The sequence below is a fragment of the Ochotona princeps genome, chromosome 7 (genome assembly GCF_030435755.1).
Source record: "Ochotona princeps isolate mOchPri1 chromosome 7, mOchPri1.hap1, whole genome shotgun sequence".
NCBI lineage: Eukaryota > Metazoa > Chordata > Mammalia > Lagomorpha > Ochotonidae > Ochotona > Ochotona princeps.
The window spans coordinates 5,296,292-5,311,649 of NC_080838.1; the positions used below are offsets into that span (position 1 = coordinate 5,296,292).

The 15,358-nt window shown below is 45.8% G+C and overlaps 1 protein-coding gene across 2 annotated transcripts in view; it reads left to right on the plus strand.

Annotated features, from left to right (window-relative positions):
* Positions 1-15,358, plus strand: part of RNF175 (ring finger protein 175) — a 41,489-nt gene that overhangs the window by 14,653 nt on the left and 11,478 nt on the right. For both annotated transcript variants that reach the window (XM_004598471.3, XM_058666743.1), the window contains 2 exons: positions 7,102-7,256; positions 11,634-11,741. In XM_004598471.3, the coding sequence (XP_004598528.1) occupies positions 7,102-7,256; positions 11,634-11,741 (263 nt within the window). The remainder of the gene's footprint in view (positions 1-7,101; positions 7,257-11,633; positions 11,742-15,358) is intronic.

Here is a 15,358-nt window from a genome sequence, read left to right on the forward strand (position 1 = left end):
AAGCAGTCGAGGACGGCCCAAAGCTTTGGGACCCTGCACCTGTGTGGGAGACACAGAAAAAGCTCCTGGCTTCTGGCTTCAGATCGGCTCAGCTCCAGCCATTGCGGCCTCTTGGGGAGTGAAGCATCAGACAGAAGATCTTCCTCTGTGTCTCTCTTCCTCTCTGTATATCTGCCGTTCCCATAAAAATAAATGGATCTTTTTTAAAAAGACAATAAATTTGCCAAAAGTTTAGAATTGCCAATGTAATTGCCAAAAGTTTAGAAAAGGCCTCTCACGAGGGAGGTCATACAGTTGAGAATTGAGCATATGAGGAGCTTATTATCATCACATGTCATTAAGAAATTACAAATTTGAAACAATAATGAAATGCCGACATGTACCTGTTTTGATGACTAATTTCTAAGAAACTGGCAACACTAAATGTTAATGAGAATGTGCAGCTAGGATCACTGTAAAGAATGCAAAATGCAAAGCTACTTTTTAAAAAATTCTATTGTGTGAGTGTTTATTTGAGAAGGGGAGAGGGGGAGAGTAGGGAGGCAGAGAGCTTGACACCGCCCTGCTGGATCGTCCTTCCAAGGCTTGCAGTGGCCAGGGTTGTGCTGCAGACGCGTCTCCCGTGTGGTACAGGAACCCAGTTTCCTGAGCCATCCCCACTGCTCTCCAGGAATCCATGGGTCAGGAACTGCCCTGTGAGACTCAAGCATCTTATATGAAGGCCCAGCCCAAAACAGCCACTCCCAGAGGCAGCTTGGCAGCAGCCTCCTACCAAGCCGGCTGTCGTCTGGCTCCGGCAATCACTTTACTAGGTATTTAGCCATTTGAAATGGAAAGCCAGCCTTTGCACAAACACCTGCCTGCAGAGATTTATTCACAATCACCCATCAAGCTGGTGAAACAAACGCTTGTAGCACAGCTCGCAAGGGGCCGTTATTCCACAAGAGAAGAAATAAGCCCCCAAGCCATGACAAACCTGAGGGACAGCATGAGAAGGCCACATGTCAAATCTCGGAAATTCACAGTCTGAAAAGTGGACCTTAAAGTTTGCAAAGTTTAGCAAGTCACAGAAAAGATTGGGCAATCTCCAGAAGAGGGGCAGACTTGCAGGGAATCTCAGGGTGTTACAATAAATGAACCGAGCCTACCGGAGGGGATTGGAAGGACAGCTGCTGACCAAAGCAACGGATCGGAGTCTGTAAGGTGAAGGCAACCGCGCGCACCTGGCAGCACACAGGCCCTGTCCTGTAGCCGTTCACACTGTGTCCCGAGCAATTCTGGTGTGGCCATTCTGATATGACCATTGTAAATGTGTGATGAAATGGAAAGGCTAAAGAAACAGATGACAGATAGGAGGAGCCGAGTGACCGAAAGGTGTGGTAGTTTACAAATAAGGAAGTGTAGGAAGTCACCACAGATGTAGCAAGTGCACACACAATGTGTGCATCACTTTGTACACTAAAGATACTATTATTTGTGCATATTTGTGCACTCTGAAGCTGTTATACACAAACTATTATTTTCACTTCCTTCTATGTATGAATTGGGTTACATGCTGTGGAAGAAATGAATACATTTTAAAATCTCAAAATCACAGATCTACATTATTTTTTTTTAAAGATATGGGGCCCAGCGCGGTGGCCTAGTGGCTAAAGTCCTCACCTTGAACGCCCCGGGATCCCATATGGGCACGGTTCTAATCCTGGCAGCTCCACTTCCCATCCAGCTCCCTGCTTGTGGCCTGGGAAAGCAGTCGAGGATGGCCCAAAGCCTTGGGACCCTGCACCCGCGTGGGAGACCTGGAAGTGGCTCCTGGCTCCAGATCAGCACAGCATCAGCCATTACGCTCACTTGGGGAGTAAATCATCAGACAAGATCTTCTTTTCTGTCTCTCCTCCTCTCTGTATATCTGGCGCAGCTCTAGCCGTTGCAGCCACTTGGCGGGGTGAACCATCAGACGAAGATCTTCCTCTGGGCCTCTCCTCCTCTCTGTATGTCCGCCTTTCCCATAAAAGTAACAAGGAGAGACAGTAAGTTCTTACATCTATAAGTTTACTCCCCAAATTGAACGCAACGTCCAAGACTGGGCTGGGCAGAAACCAAGAGGCTGGAACTCCATCCGGATATTCTAGGTGGGTGGCAGAAGCCCACGCATTTGGGCCACTGTCTGCTCCATTCAGGGAGCTGGATTGCAAATGGAGTAGGCAGGATTTGAACCAGCACTCAGAAGGGACTCAAGTGTCCCAAGTAGCAGCTTAGCCCACTGCACCACAATGCCAGGCCTAACTTTATGTCCATCTTCTGAAGTGACATTTTTGCCCAATAGGTTAGGTCCTGTGGGTGCCCTGTGTACACTAAAGCAGTGCATCAGAAATACTTGAAGCAAAGAAAATGATGTGCTTATTTTAAAAACAACATGAACTGCTCTTACGTGATGCCAAAAAGTGCACGCAGAAGGTAGATAAAGGTAGAATACTCTTATTTTGTTTGGAATCTTAGTATCTGGATGTTTTCAAAAAGTCACATTTTCTGGCACAGTGTAGACAGAGAACCTGGATTTGGGGATTTTTCTCTTTGGACATGATAGTCTTGATGTTGTATAGACTTAGGTTGGAGCTCAAGGTCAAATTATTTCCAATTCCACGAAGAGCATTTAATTAAAAATAAAATGTCATTAAACGCCACCCTTTCCACCTTCTTTGAAGAGAGCCTAGCTTTTCTATCTTGAGGAAGTAAGGAGAGTGCCAGGAAAGAATCCTTCCACTGCTCCGTGGAAGACCTGGCAACGACACCCACGGAGCTCGGGTTTCAGACACAGTATTAGCTTGCCTCAATACGCGGGCAAATAATTCACCACAGATTGAAACACAGAGCTCTCTTTAAATCGAACTTCCTGCCTATTAATCGCCGTGAAACACAAGAAAATATTGCTGTGCCAGTAGAGCTCTGCGAAAGCCCAAATCTTTTGAGAACGGGGCAAGACGCTAATACTCAGCTACAAGCACCTACATGCCCGCATGCAGGCAGACCACTATAAAATCTCCTTGGATAGTTCAAATGACAAAAGCAATCGTTTGGATTGATGTGGAGATAGTAAGTCAAACGGGACTGAATTTCTAAGGACTTTTCATGAGCCAAGCTCCCATATCTTTCTTTTGTTTGGTTATGTCCACACTCTCCTGCCTTGCCTTTGCACTGAAAGCAACAATATTCTTGAAGGCTTTCACTTCCATGGGAATGTTCTGTTTACCTTTGGGTATCACTCACCTTTCTGCACACGCACACACACACACACACAATTAGACAAATGATGCCTTTGTTTTGACTCAATCTGCAATTCTTTTCTGGTTCATTACGTGCATGGCAACAAGAAAAAAAAAAATACAACATGGTACCTCTGGGCCGCATCCGATTTGTCAGGAAATTCCTCCTGCTCTGATGGGTGGGTGGGGAGAAGGCCAATGATGTGATCCAGACGCAGGGGCCGCCCCGCGCCAGCAATGGAGATGTGTTCCATACTCATATGCCCAGATGGCGACCCCTCTGGCATCATTAATGGGTCCCAGCTGCCAGGTTTTTTCCCTTGCATGTATGAGACGCACATATTTCATGTGTTTATTCATGAGGCATAACATTCCTACATTTCATATGTGGCAGTTACTATTAAAAATGAAAAATTTTAACTGCTCTGGAAATTGATAAAGAATCTTTCAAATTGCTGTGAAAGGTGGCCCTGCTTGCAAAATGATTCCTTATACAATTACTGAATTTATAATGCAACTGTCTGGCCTTCCCCCCTTGACATGTTGAGAAAATATGGGACTGGGTATACACTTTAAAGATAAGTTAAGAAAATTAAATATTTGCATACATAATATGTTATAATTATGCTTTGTTTTCTTTTTGTTTCTGATCTTCAAAGCTGATTTTCAAAAGCAGTGAATCTATACATTGAACATTGCTCTTTATTGCTAATTATATCCAGGCATCAAGTTAGAGAAGCTTTGAATCTTCTAGAAATGGTACATACTTATGGGTCCACAGGGAGAGACTGGTTTTAGAACAATATAGTCCAAATGTAACACCATGCTATTGTAGAGTGGTACTCTGTGAATTTGAGGAAATGGATTAGGCTTGTAAATGTTGCCTTATGATCTAAAGTACAAAACAGAAAGGCATAATACTTTCACTAGGTTGAAATGATCTGAACCTTTTGTTGAAAAAAAAAAAAGACTTGAGTGTTTTCACAGGAGAGATGCAAAAGTGAATCAAACTCTTCAAACAGATGCAAACTGCCAATGGCAGATGATCACAGTGGAAAAGATGGAGCGCATGCTCATTTCCTCCTTCAATTTCAGACGTAACGAACTTTAAAAATCAGCGCCTGGCTAATTTGTGATAGATAACCATCTCCATATTCAGCAACAGGAAACAAAATACTGAGGAGATGGTTTTTTTGAAGGGACTGCACACTTTTTATTTTCAACAGCAGTGGGTGAGAGTTTAGTGCCAAACCAAACTTGGTTACCTAGCAGGTGGTTTCAGGTTCTCAAGCAAACTTCTGCTTCCTGAAGATAACCTTGTTTTTCCTGTTTGTCTGTATCTCATTCACCTCTATTTTTAACATTAATTGAGAGAGATGGAGGTCTTCCATCAGCTGGTTCTTTCTCCAAATGGATGCAACAGCCAGGTCTGTGCCAGGCCAAAGCCAGGATCAAGGAATTCCATCTTGGTCTCCCACACAGTTGATAGGGGGTTACACACTTGATCCATATTCTGCAGGCCTGTTGAGGTCTTTAGCTGGTAACATGACCGCATGGGGCAGCTTAACCCACTCCACCACCATGCCAGCAACCCCTCAATTTCATAACTAGAGGTCCAACTAGTTACATTGGCTACACTCACAAAATAGGATGGAAAATTAAAGCAATTCTCTTATTCAGGCAAGAGTAAAGGATATTTACTTTTCTCTGAAAGTATTCCTTAAACTGTTGAAAGTACGTTCTAGGATATTTAGTTGCTGCATTCTCCATATATCTCTGTCAGTCCGGCTCCAAATGCTTTCACTCAAACACCTGCTCACTGAAAAAAGGATTACCAGCAATTCCAACAAGAATTCATGGCGTTGGAGCAATCAAAACAGAATGGGGGATCTGGGAAATGCTTTCCAATCTGACAAATGCTTGGGATTTTGAACTTATACTGTTACCGGCAAAGACCTTATCACAGAAGCCAGCTGTGTAACCCTGCACTCTTCCTACTGAGTCTCGCCCTCTCACCATGCAGATTAACAAGTGGAAGAAAGGGGCTGGTGCCATGGTGTAGTAGGCTGGCCCTCATTGGCTCCTGACTGCTCCACTTCCCATCCAGCTCCCTGCTCATGGCCCGGAAGAGGAATTGAGGACAGCCCAATGCCTTGGGACCTGCACCCACGTGGGAGACCTGGAAGAAGCTCCTGGCTTCAGATTGGCTCAGTTCTGGCCATTGCAACCATTTGGGGAGTGAATCAGCAGATGGAAGACGTGTGTGTGTGTGTGTGTGTGTGTGTGTGTGTGTGTCCTTTCTTTGTAAACCTGCCATCCAAATAAAAATAAATAAATCTTTAAAATAAATTAATTTTTTAAATTAAACAACTGATGGGGATTTTTTTTCATGTGCTCAGGATGATAAAATATGGCACAACTAGCAGGTGTAATGAACTGATCATGAGGCACTTTACCAGGAAGCCAAGATCCAGGTTCCACATCTTGAACAAGGCACGTTGAGGGCCACCAAAAATAAAGCAACATGCTCACTTTAGACAAAACCAGTTTGCCACCCCCCTTCTATCCATTCCTGGGAGGTAATAGATGGTTAGTTTGAGTGCGATCAGGAAAGACCAAGGGCCTCCACTAACTATCCAAACCTCCCCAAGAGAGGTGAACAGCTGTCTCCGGCTGGCTCTCAGGAGTAGGAAGTGCTTCGCTCCAGGAACCACACCCAGTGAGTGACCCCTTACAACACATCAGTTTCATCTGTCATGCCCTGTGACCTGTGAGATCAGGGCCAGCCAGGTTAAAGAACCCTCTGACAGCTACTTGGACTTGGGTCAGGGCTGCATAGAAGCCCAGAGGGGTTATGCAGAGGGACAGGAAATAATATGACCCACAGTCCCTACCATGAATGCCTAGAACAGGCATTAGTGACTAAAGCAGAGAAAGATGGTGCATTGCAGACCCAAGGTCAGGGGCAAGGTGCTCCAGGCTGAGCTGAGGGTGTACCCTGCAGAGTGCGTGGGGAGAGCAAGCAGACTAGGTCCCAAGAGCTTCTCTGAGACCTGCTTGCCACTTCCTCCTTTACCCCACTGTGCCTCCGTCACACAGGGACGTAGGAGTCCCAACGGCCCGTTAGCTCTGTGTGGTGCAGCTGGGTTTCTGGAGGCTTTCCTATTCTGGCTATCAGCACAATACCCCCCATCTTACAAGTCAGTGAGGTGCACTTGTCCCAAGCTGTCGACATTCCAAATGCCTTTCATCTTGGTCAGATAAAAGGAGGGGGCAAAGATAAGATTTGGATAAACATCTCCTTTGAATTCTCAGCTTAACATGCCAGTTCTCTCCACAACGGTACCTGTCCATTTGGTGGTGTCCAGTTGCAAGCTGTACAAGTCAGATGGTGCAGATTTTGATGGTGAAGGTGGCTTCCGCTAAGGACCTCGGAATCGGTAGTAGTGGAGATGCTGAAATGGGGGCATTGACAAAGCACTAGGGTACCACTTGGGATGCCTACATGCCAACAATATTAGGGGGGGTCTGACTGCCGGTCACAGCTCCTCCACTTCCAATACAGCTGCCTACTAATATGCACCTTAGATGGCAGCAGATGGCAGCTTCCGATGCCGGGCTTCCTGTCACCCACATGGGAGACCCACAGAGAGTTCTGGACTCTTGGTTCTAGCTTGGTGCAGTCCTGACTGTGGTGGGACTTTAGGGGGTAAATCAGTGGCTGGGAGATTCTCTCTGCCACTCACATAAAATGAAAAGATAAAGAAGTAAAAAATGAATAACAGAAGCGCCTTTCAGGAATAGTCATTAAAAGCCTTCCTGTCCCTTTCTCTGACAGCTCGTGACCTTGTTACAGATGTGGGTGGTCCCCGTGTATTTCACAATCAAACTCTATTGGTGGCGTTTTCTCTCTCTGTGGGGCGTGTTCTCCCTCATCACCAGTTACATCCTCTTCAGAGCTACCCGAAAACCTCTCTCGGGGAGAACGCCCAGGTATGGATTCCAGTCCTTCCTTCCCCTCATTCCCTTTATTTGAAACATTGAAAGGTATATTTGATTTCCATCTCTGTGGGGAGGGTTTGGGGGTGATGTACTTCCTCTGCTATGGGGGAAATGATGTAGAGATCAACTGGACAGCTGTTGGTCACCACTTGCAATTTAATGGCAATGTAGACACATCTGTAGAATTTATTCCTGCAGGTATCAGCTGGTTAAAGCCATGAAGAAGAGAAGTGAAACTATCATTTAGAATTTCTAGAGCCCAATTTGCATGTTTATTATTAGTGCAGAATTTTATTCGCCCTCTGAGTTGTGCCATCCATATTTTAAGATAGAGCAAGAGTTGAAAGCTTGTTTCAGCTCACCAATATCTAATAAATTGTTAAGTAAAGGACAACTTATCGCTCTCGTAACCATTGAGGCTTTCTGTCCTAATGATCACATTAATCACCTGACAATGTCTTGAAGTTGTCCATCACAAACCTACTCAAAGTACATCTCATCTCGTAACATGCCAACCTTTGCTGTCCTTGTTCCAGGGGCAGGATCCCAAGCCCCATCGCGATCAACAGAAAGGAGAGGAAGTTTGTAAAACAGCAATATGACAATTTCAAATGTTGATGGATTTAGAGAACAAGCCAGGAACTTCTGTGAAATTCTTTTATGATTATCCAGCCATTTTCTCCTAGATTTTAAAATCTTATTTTGAAAGGCAGGAGGCGGGCAGTGGAGAGAGAAATGTTCCATCTACTGGTTCACTCCCTAACTGGTTGCAATGGCCAGCACTGGGCCGGGCTGAAGCCAAGAGCTTGGAACTTCCCTCTGTGTCCTCCACGTGGGAGACATGGGCATGGGGCACCCTTCCTCTTTCTCACAATATGTGAGTTATGTAAGATTGGTAAGGGTAGTTTGTTTTGGGCACATTGCAATGTTCTTTTTGCCATCCCTGGTTGTATTCCCATGAGAATGGCTCCTTCCCACCACCAGTGACTGATGCTAGCTATCTACAGCTGGACCGTGCATACCAGCTTGCTCTGGGCTGTGAAACAGTGTTATAAGAAACCCCCACATGCTGCCTCCTTGCCTTCCATGGCTGATTATCTCTGGAGGCTGTGGTGCCTTCTCTCTCACGCCTCCCACCCAGCCACTTCAGCTTCTCCCCACCCACACAGCCCTGAGCCCTCCTAGATGCTCTCAGAGCCATGTGGCTCAGCTGAGAGTGTCACACACACGCCACTGCTGGCACAGCTAATGGGGCCTCTTCTAGAAAAGCAATCACAATGCAAGGACTGGAGACTAGAATGCCCCAGGATCTTCAGTGAATCTTTGCTTTATCATCATATTCTACATGAGTTGCATCTTTGCAGTCTCCCATTTGGAAACAGAGAATTTCATTACAGGCTAGGAATGTTGGACATCAATGCAGGAGACAAGTCCCAGAGAGGGGTCTCTGCCACCAACAACTCCATTGAAAGCCCAGTTGTGGGGGCAGGCATTTGCACAGCAGTTAAGATGTTGTTTGATTTGCCCATAACCCATATCAGTCCCTGATTCAAGTCGTGGCTTATTTCCAATTCCAGCTTCCTGCAAACACATAACCAGGGGGGCAGCAGGTGATTTCTCAAGTGCTTGGGCCCTGCCACTCTAGGGACCAAGACTGAATTTCTGGCTCCTGACTTCGGCCTGGCCCAGACCTTACTTTTGCAACAATTTGGAGGTTGAACCAGTAGATACCAGGCCTCCATCTCTTTGGTTTTCAAAATAAAATGAAAATAAATAATAGAAAAGAACAACCAATTGTTCCATTGGTGGGAGTTCATGCTGTGGTACAGAGAAAGGGAACTGAATTTCCTCTCACTACAGTTGGGTTGGCTGCAAGAAATCAAGTTCAGGTTCAAGGAAACAGGCCACACACTGGCCACAAAGAGCTGGGCTTGACCCAGATCAGTTCTAACCTAAGGCCAAGTTCTGCCTTCGGAAGCTTCTCTGAAGGAGAAGTGCAATTCTGTGTCTTGCCCATAGGCCTTCCAGTGTATACCTGAGGAGCAAGGAAGTTCATAGAACCCATACCCTCCTAGGAAGATTAAGACATGGAAATTCTAACACATCTATAAGAGTGATGCGACACATTAAGCACTGAATGTGCCAACTCTCTTAGCCATCGCTGCATTCTCTCACATCATCTTCAGAACAACTTGAGTTGCTGGTGTCCTCACCCTCATGTCGTAAATGAGACGATCGCAGGAAGGAGTGCCAAGGAAGCTAGCTGAGGTTCCATAGGCACAGTCCAGAATTTCAGTCTGAGAGGAGTAGGCTGTGATGCTGCGGTGGCTTCCTTAAATCAGCAGACCACTTTGCACAGGGAAAACATATGGTTTCAAAAGTTGTTAGCACTGAGACATCTCCAGGGGTGAGAGGTGCCCTTCAAGGCGGTACAGTGAGTACTGAGATCAAGGCGGTACACTGAGTACTGAGATCAAATGATGTACACTCTGGTGCTGGCTGGTGTTGGAGATCCGGGCGTGGAGACCTGCTCATGACTTGCCTGTTTCCCCATCATCTCCCCCTTCAGGAGCAGACACTTCCACTCGGATCTGGCTGCACTGGGCAGTGATCCAAACTGCTGGGCACTGGCCAGTGGGTAAATCTGATAGCTCAAGAGTCAATGGAGCAGAAGAACCCTCTCTAGTCCCCTTTACAAGTAACACAACCTCATGGTCACTTAAGCCAGTTTAGGCACCCACACAGGTGTCTGACTGTGCATAGCCAACAGGGGTGCGACATACCCGTGTGGAGCAGGTGCCAGCCACGAGGCTCTTGTTTGTCAGTTTGCTTGAACAAGAGAAAGATCTCCGCCATAGAAATGACATAAATGATTGCTCATTTCTCAGGCTACCCAGAAACTCTCCCCTCCATTCCAAAATTGTAAGTCCCCTTATGGCAGGAACTCCATAAAATAGAGCATCTTTCTGAATAAAGGGTGGGCATTTAACACAGACGTCAAGATGCCTCTTGAGACTCACATTCCATGAGTTGGGGGGCCTTGGTTTGAATGCTGGCTCTGCTTCAGATTCCAAATTCCTGCTAATGCACACCCTGAGAAGCAGCAGGTAAAGGCTCACGTGTTTAAGTCCCTGCCACTCTTGTGGGAGACCCAGTTAAAGTTCCAGGCTCCCAGATCAGCATGGCTTAGTCCTGGATGTTGCAGACTTTTGGGAAATAAGCCAGTGGATGGAAAAATTTCTCTCTCTCTGTTTCTCTTCTTTTCAACTAAATTCTGTAAAATCTAAAATGAGACAGTACTGAAGTATTGCACCAGTAATGCCACAGAACTGAAGCTCTGTGTGCATTGGCCTTAACAGGGGGCAAGCTGGGGAAGGTGAGAGGGCAGGACAGGGCTCGGAGAGTGAGGATAGGAGGCTGGAGGCAAATCTCCAGGATGAGACTCTGAGAGTAAGTTGGGATGACAGGAAAGAGATGAGCTTTCAAGAGGATATGAGAGGAAGGGTCAAGGGAAAAATAGAGGCTTATGCTGTGGTGAGCTCTTAGGGGCACCAGTCCAGCTCCAGCTTCTTCTCCACCACCTCCTGCTCCAATGGGCTTCTCATGTGGCCCTATCAGAGACAGAACTAGACCCCCCTCCTCTTCTCACGTCCTCACAGCAGTGAAGCAGTCACATGGGCCTTTCTGCAGTTTGTCTAGGGCCCTTGATCACTAGTGAAGAAGGAAGCAAACAGGATAAGGAAAGGGGCTCCGTCCAGATCCTCTCCACTCCCACCCTCCAACCTCATCTCCACTGAGACGCTGCAAGTGCTGGGTTTTGCAAAGAACCCATCCATCCAGCACAAGGAAATGAGGCTCCTCCCCAGGGCCAGGAAGAGGTATTTTATGGGTAGCAAGGAGCTGGACCAAGGGCTGGGTCATGACAGGTGATAACTGCGCTGGGGCTGGAGACTGAGGGGCAGCCTAGCAGAAGGGAAGAGAGACTCCTAGTGGGGACCTCAAGTTGTCTTCTCCTCACTTTTTATCTTTTGCTTGTCTACAAGGCACTCCTGCTGAAGCCACTGTACGTTAACCCAAGGGCCTGGAGGTAGTACCCCAGGAAGAGTGATCAGTCCTGGAGGCCATATTTACAGGGGGAGCCTAGAACAAATACACATGTAAACATGATCATGATACTCAGTGTATCTCATTTGTTGCCATTATGTCCAACCTTGAGGTTATTCTTGAGTTTAACTCACAAATGTATGCACTTCAGTATGGTATGTCTGGGAATGAAATGACAGAAACACAAGCTTTGTTTGTATCAGTGTTAACAATGACGCTATGTCTCATAGCACTCTTTGTTTCTCCCCAACTCTCACTCCACAGATTGGTCTACAAATGGTTTCTTCTAATCTACAAGCTCACCTATGCTTTTGGGGTTGTGGGTTATTTGGCTATTATGTTTACAATGTGTGGATTCAATTTCTTTTTCAAGTAAGTATGTTTCGTTAAGTTATTCGTGTCTTGCTTGCTGGGAACATTCACCTGGTCACCTCACCTCATTTCTCTATCTGGAAGCACTCAACCCTCTAATTCTGTGTAGGCCAGGTTTTTAAAAGCAGCTATCCACACACTCACCATTGGAGCAAATCAGCAGGAAATTAAGAAAGGATCATCCTGCAAAATAAGTGTATAATTTAGAAGCTACAAAGAGAACCTCTACTTGACCCTACTTTAAATGTCACCAGTGAAAGCAAACCTGTAATTGTGAGGCCATAATTCTTACTGGACTTCAAATTTCCCTTCCCCCAAATTAGGCAGGTTCCAAACAGTTTGTGTATCTTTTTCTCTTAAAATTTCCAGAGCTATAATTTCCAAGAAGCTTCTAGCTCCTTGTGACTCCTGAGACTTAAAAGATGAAATAAGTGCATAACACACATAGCATTTTAAATACAGTTTGACAAACATTTCATATTGATGTCAGGAAATGATAGTATTTTATAGGAAATGAGGAGTGTTTCATCTGTTCATTTCTACTTTTATAAAGTAACTAGGAGGATATGCAAAATTATGATTCATTGTCGTGGGTTGGTTCTGAGAAATGCATGATGAAACAATCTCATCATTGTGATAAACATCACAGTATGAACACAAGCAAACCGAGAGGGTTATGACGCCACTAGGTAGTATGAACTTCGGGACCACCATCTTATACGCAATGTCACGTGAACAACAACATCGCTGTGCTTTGCATGACCGAGCAGTTGTGGCTACACCTCCATCGGTGTTATTTCTGGTATCCATGAAAATCCTTTTTGTTGGTGACAGACAGAATAGGCAAGAACTAAGGACAAGGGCTGGTGGGGGGCGGATAGTTGTTGGAAGATAATTAATAGGGTAGCAGCTCAAAAAGTCTTGGGAAGACAAACAGAAATTGGGGAACTCACGCCTGTGTCCCAGAACGTGCTCTTGTCCAGGGGGAGTGTGCAAAAACCTGTTGTGAACATGAGTCACAAAGCAGAGCCTGGAGCAGCAGCCCAGGGTTCTGGCCGCAGGGCACACATCTGCCAAAGGCAGCTCAAAGAGCAAGTTCCCAGGTCTCTCCCACACTGAAGTTCCTCTGGATCTTTGGGATCATAACAAAATAGAAAAACGTATCAGCAGCCATGGACTTGGAAGCTAAGGAAGGTGAGCGGATGCAGAAGCTGCCTTGGGAGAAGGGGCCTTCCCATGGCCACCCGTCAGCTGGCCTTGTGGGCATTTCATGAAGCTTATCAGAGAGGGAATGCCTAATGTTTGCTAGTAGGAAAAGCATAGGTCACCATTGGACAGATCTACTATCGCAAGTTGAAAAGACACTGTTCGTGTCCTCTTAAAAATTTTGTTGATTTTTTATTGAAAAGTCAGATTTACAGAGAGAAGGAGAGACAGACAGAAACATCTTCCATCTGCTGATTCACTCCCCAAGTGGCCACAATGGCCAGAACTGAGTCGATCCAAAACGAGGAGCCAGGAGCTTCTTCTGGGTCTCCGATGTGGGTGCAGGGTCCCAACGCTCTGGGCTGTCCTCAAAGCTTGTGCTTTCCCAAGCCACAAGCAGGGAGCTGGATGGAAAATGGAGCAGCCAGGATTAGAACCAGCGCCTATATGAGATACTGGCGTGTGCAAGGTAAGGACTTTAGCCACTAGGCTACCACACTGGGCCCTGTTCATGTCTCTATAGCATCTGTTTATCATGCCTTATTTCCATGGGTGTAGGTAGCTATAAAATGTTAACAAAATCACTTGGGACTACAGTTTTCCAAGCTTATTACCTGACAAGGATTTAAGAGCCTTATTCATGAATTCTGCCCGGAGGCATATCAAGAACATCACCCCCAGGCTAGGCAGGAATTATTTCTTACTCCTAGTTGTTGTCACTGTATTACAGTTCTTTCCTCTAGAGCCACAAGTGTGTTACTGTGCTGTTCTTTAGTAGATTAGGAACATCCACCATCCTAGACCTGGAGGGAACAGTAATCTTCAGCCCTCACTGTCCTAATTCTCAAAAATATGCAGGAACATGTTAGTATCCCTGTTGTTGATTCCAAAGATTCCATATCTTCTAAGTCTATAAAGCTGTCTGCCTTCACTACTTCCTCCTCAGATTAACAGCACAAAAATAAGCTGTACAAAAATAAGAGGAAGGCTCCAGAGGGGGGATAGTCAACTCTTCTCACACCCTCCCCCTTGACCCCAAAATGGTCAAACTCAGCACACCAATGCTGGTTTCTAAGACTCTCTGACAAATATCATAACCAAGCAAATGACTGAAAATCATTTCTGACTTTATAAAGAGATCTTAACATAAAGCAAAGCACTGTCACAAACTTGTAAATCATTCCTCCATGAAAACATGACAGTGGTGGCAAGGTGACACAGGACCTCAAATCTGAGCTTTGATTCCTGGTTTGGATTTGTGTCAATTGTGTAACTTTCCATGTTTTGACATGCAAAAGTGTGGGGATGATAATCTCCATCTCAAATATTTCTTAGGTAGGATCAAGTATTTAAAAGCATGCTGGGGACCTGGCGTGGTGGCCTGATGCCTAAAGTCCTCGCCTTGCACACACCGGGATTCCATATGGGTGCCGGTTCTAATCCCGGCAGCCCCGCTTCCCATCCAGCTCCCTGCTTGTGGCCTGGGAAAGCAGTCGAGGACAGCCCAGAGCCTTGGGATCCTGCACCCAGAGCCAGGCTCTAGGCTCCTGGCTTTGGAACGGCTCAGCTCCGGCTGTGGCAATCACTTGTGGAGTGAATCATCGGACGGAAAATCTTTTTGTCTCTCCTCCTCTGTATATCTGACTTTGCAATAAAAATAAGTAAATTGCTAAAAGCATGCTGGACAACTGAAGCAGAGTGTCCAGACACTTCTGATGAAAAGTGGAGGCACCTGACAAAGCACCATCCTAGATCAAGCATTTAAGTCTTCCCAGGTGATTGTACTCTATGCTTGTTAAGGCTGGGAAGCACTGCCCCAGTGGTTCTGAATGTTAGCTACCCGGTAGGGTTATCTGGGGTCAGGGGTGCTTCAAAATTGCTTGCTATCCAGGTCCCTTTACTAGAGCCGCTGACATCATCATGATGGGTGTGACCTGGAGATGGGGATTTTTACAAGCTGCCCACATCTTTCTGTGTGTAACCAACCTTGTAACCGCTGCTTGAGATCAGCTTATCTAAGCACTGCCGTCCTGAGAAGGATGCAGAGACTCCAGTAGCCTTTCCTGGCCCCAGTTCTGCTTTCTGCAGCTTTAGTTACTCATGGTCAACCATCCAAAACTACAAAATGGAAAATTCCAGAAATAGTAAATCTCACATATTGCACTGTTGTGAGTAGTGCATTACAATCTGGTACTGTCCTGCCCCATCCCGACAGGACATGAGCCATCTCCCTCGCCAGCGTATCCACGCTGTATACACTGCCTGCCTGTAAACAGCCATCTCTCTTCCTAGAATGCATGTCAGTGCAGTGTCCATGTTCAAGCAACCCTTACTTTATTTAATATAGACCCCAAAATGCAAGCTTGTATTACAGTATGTTCTTGTATTTATTCTCTTTCTGTCAGTATTAT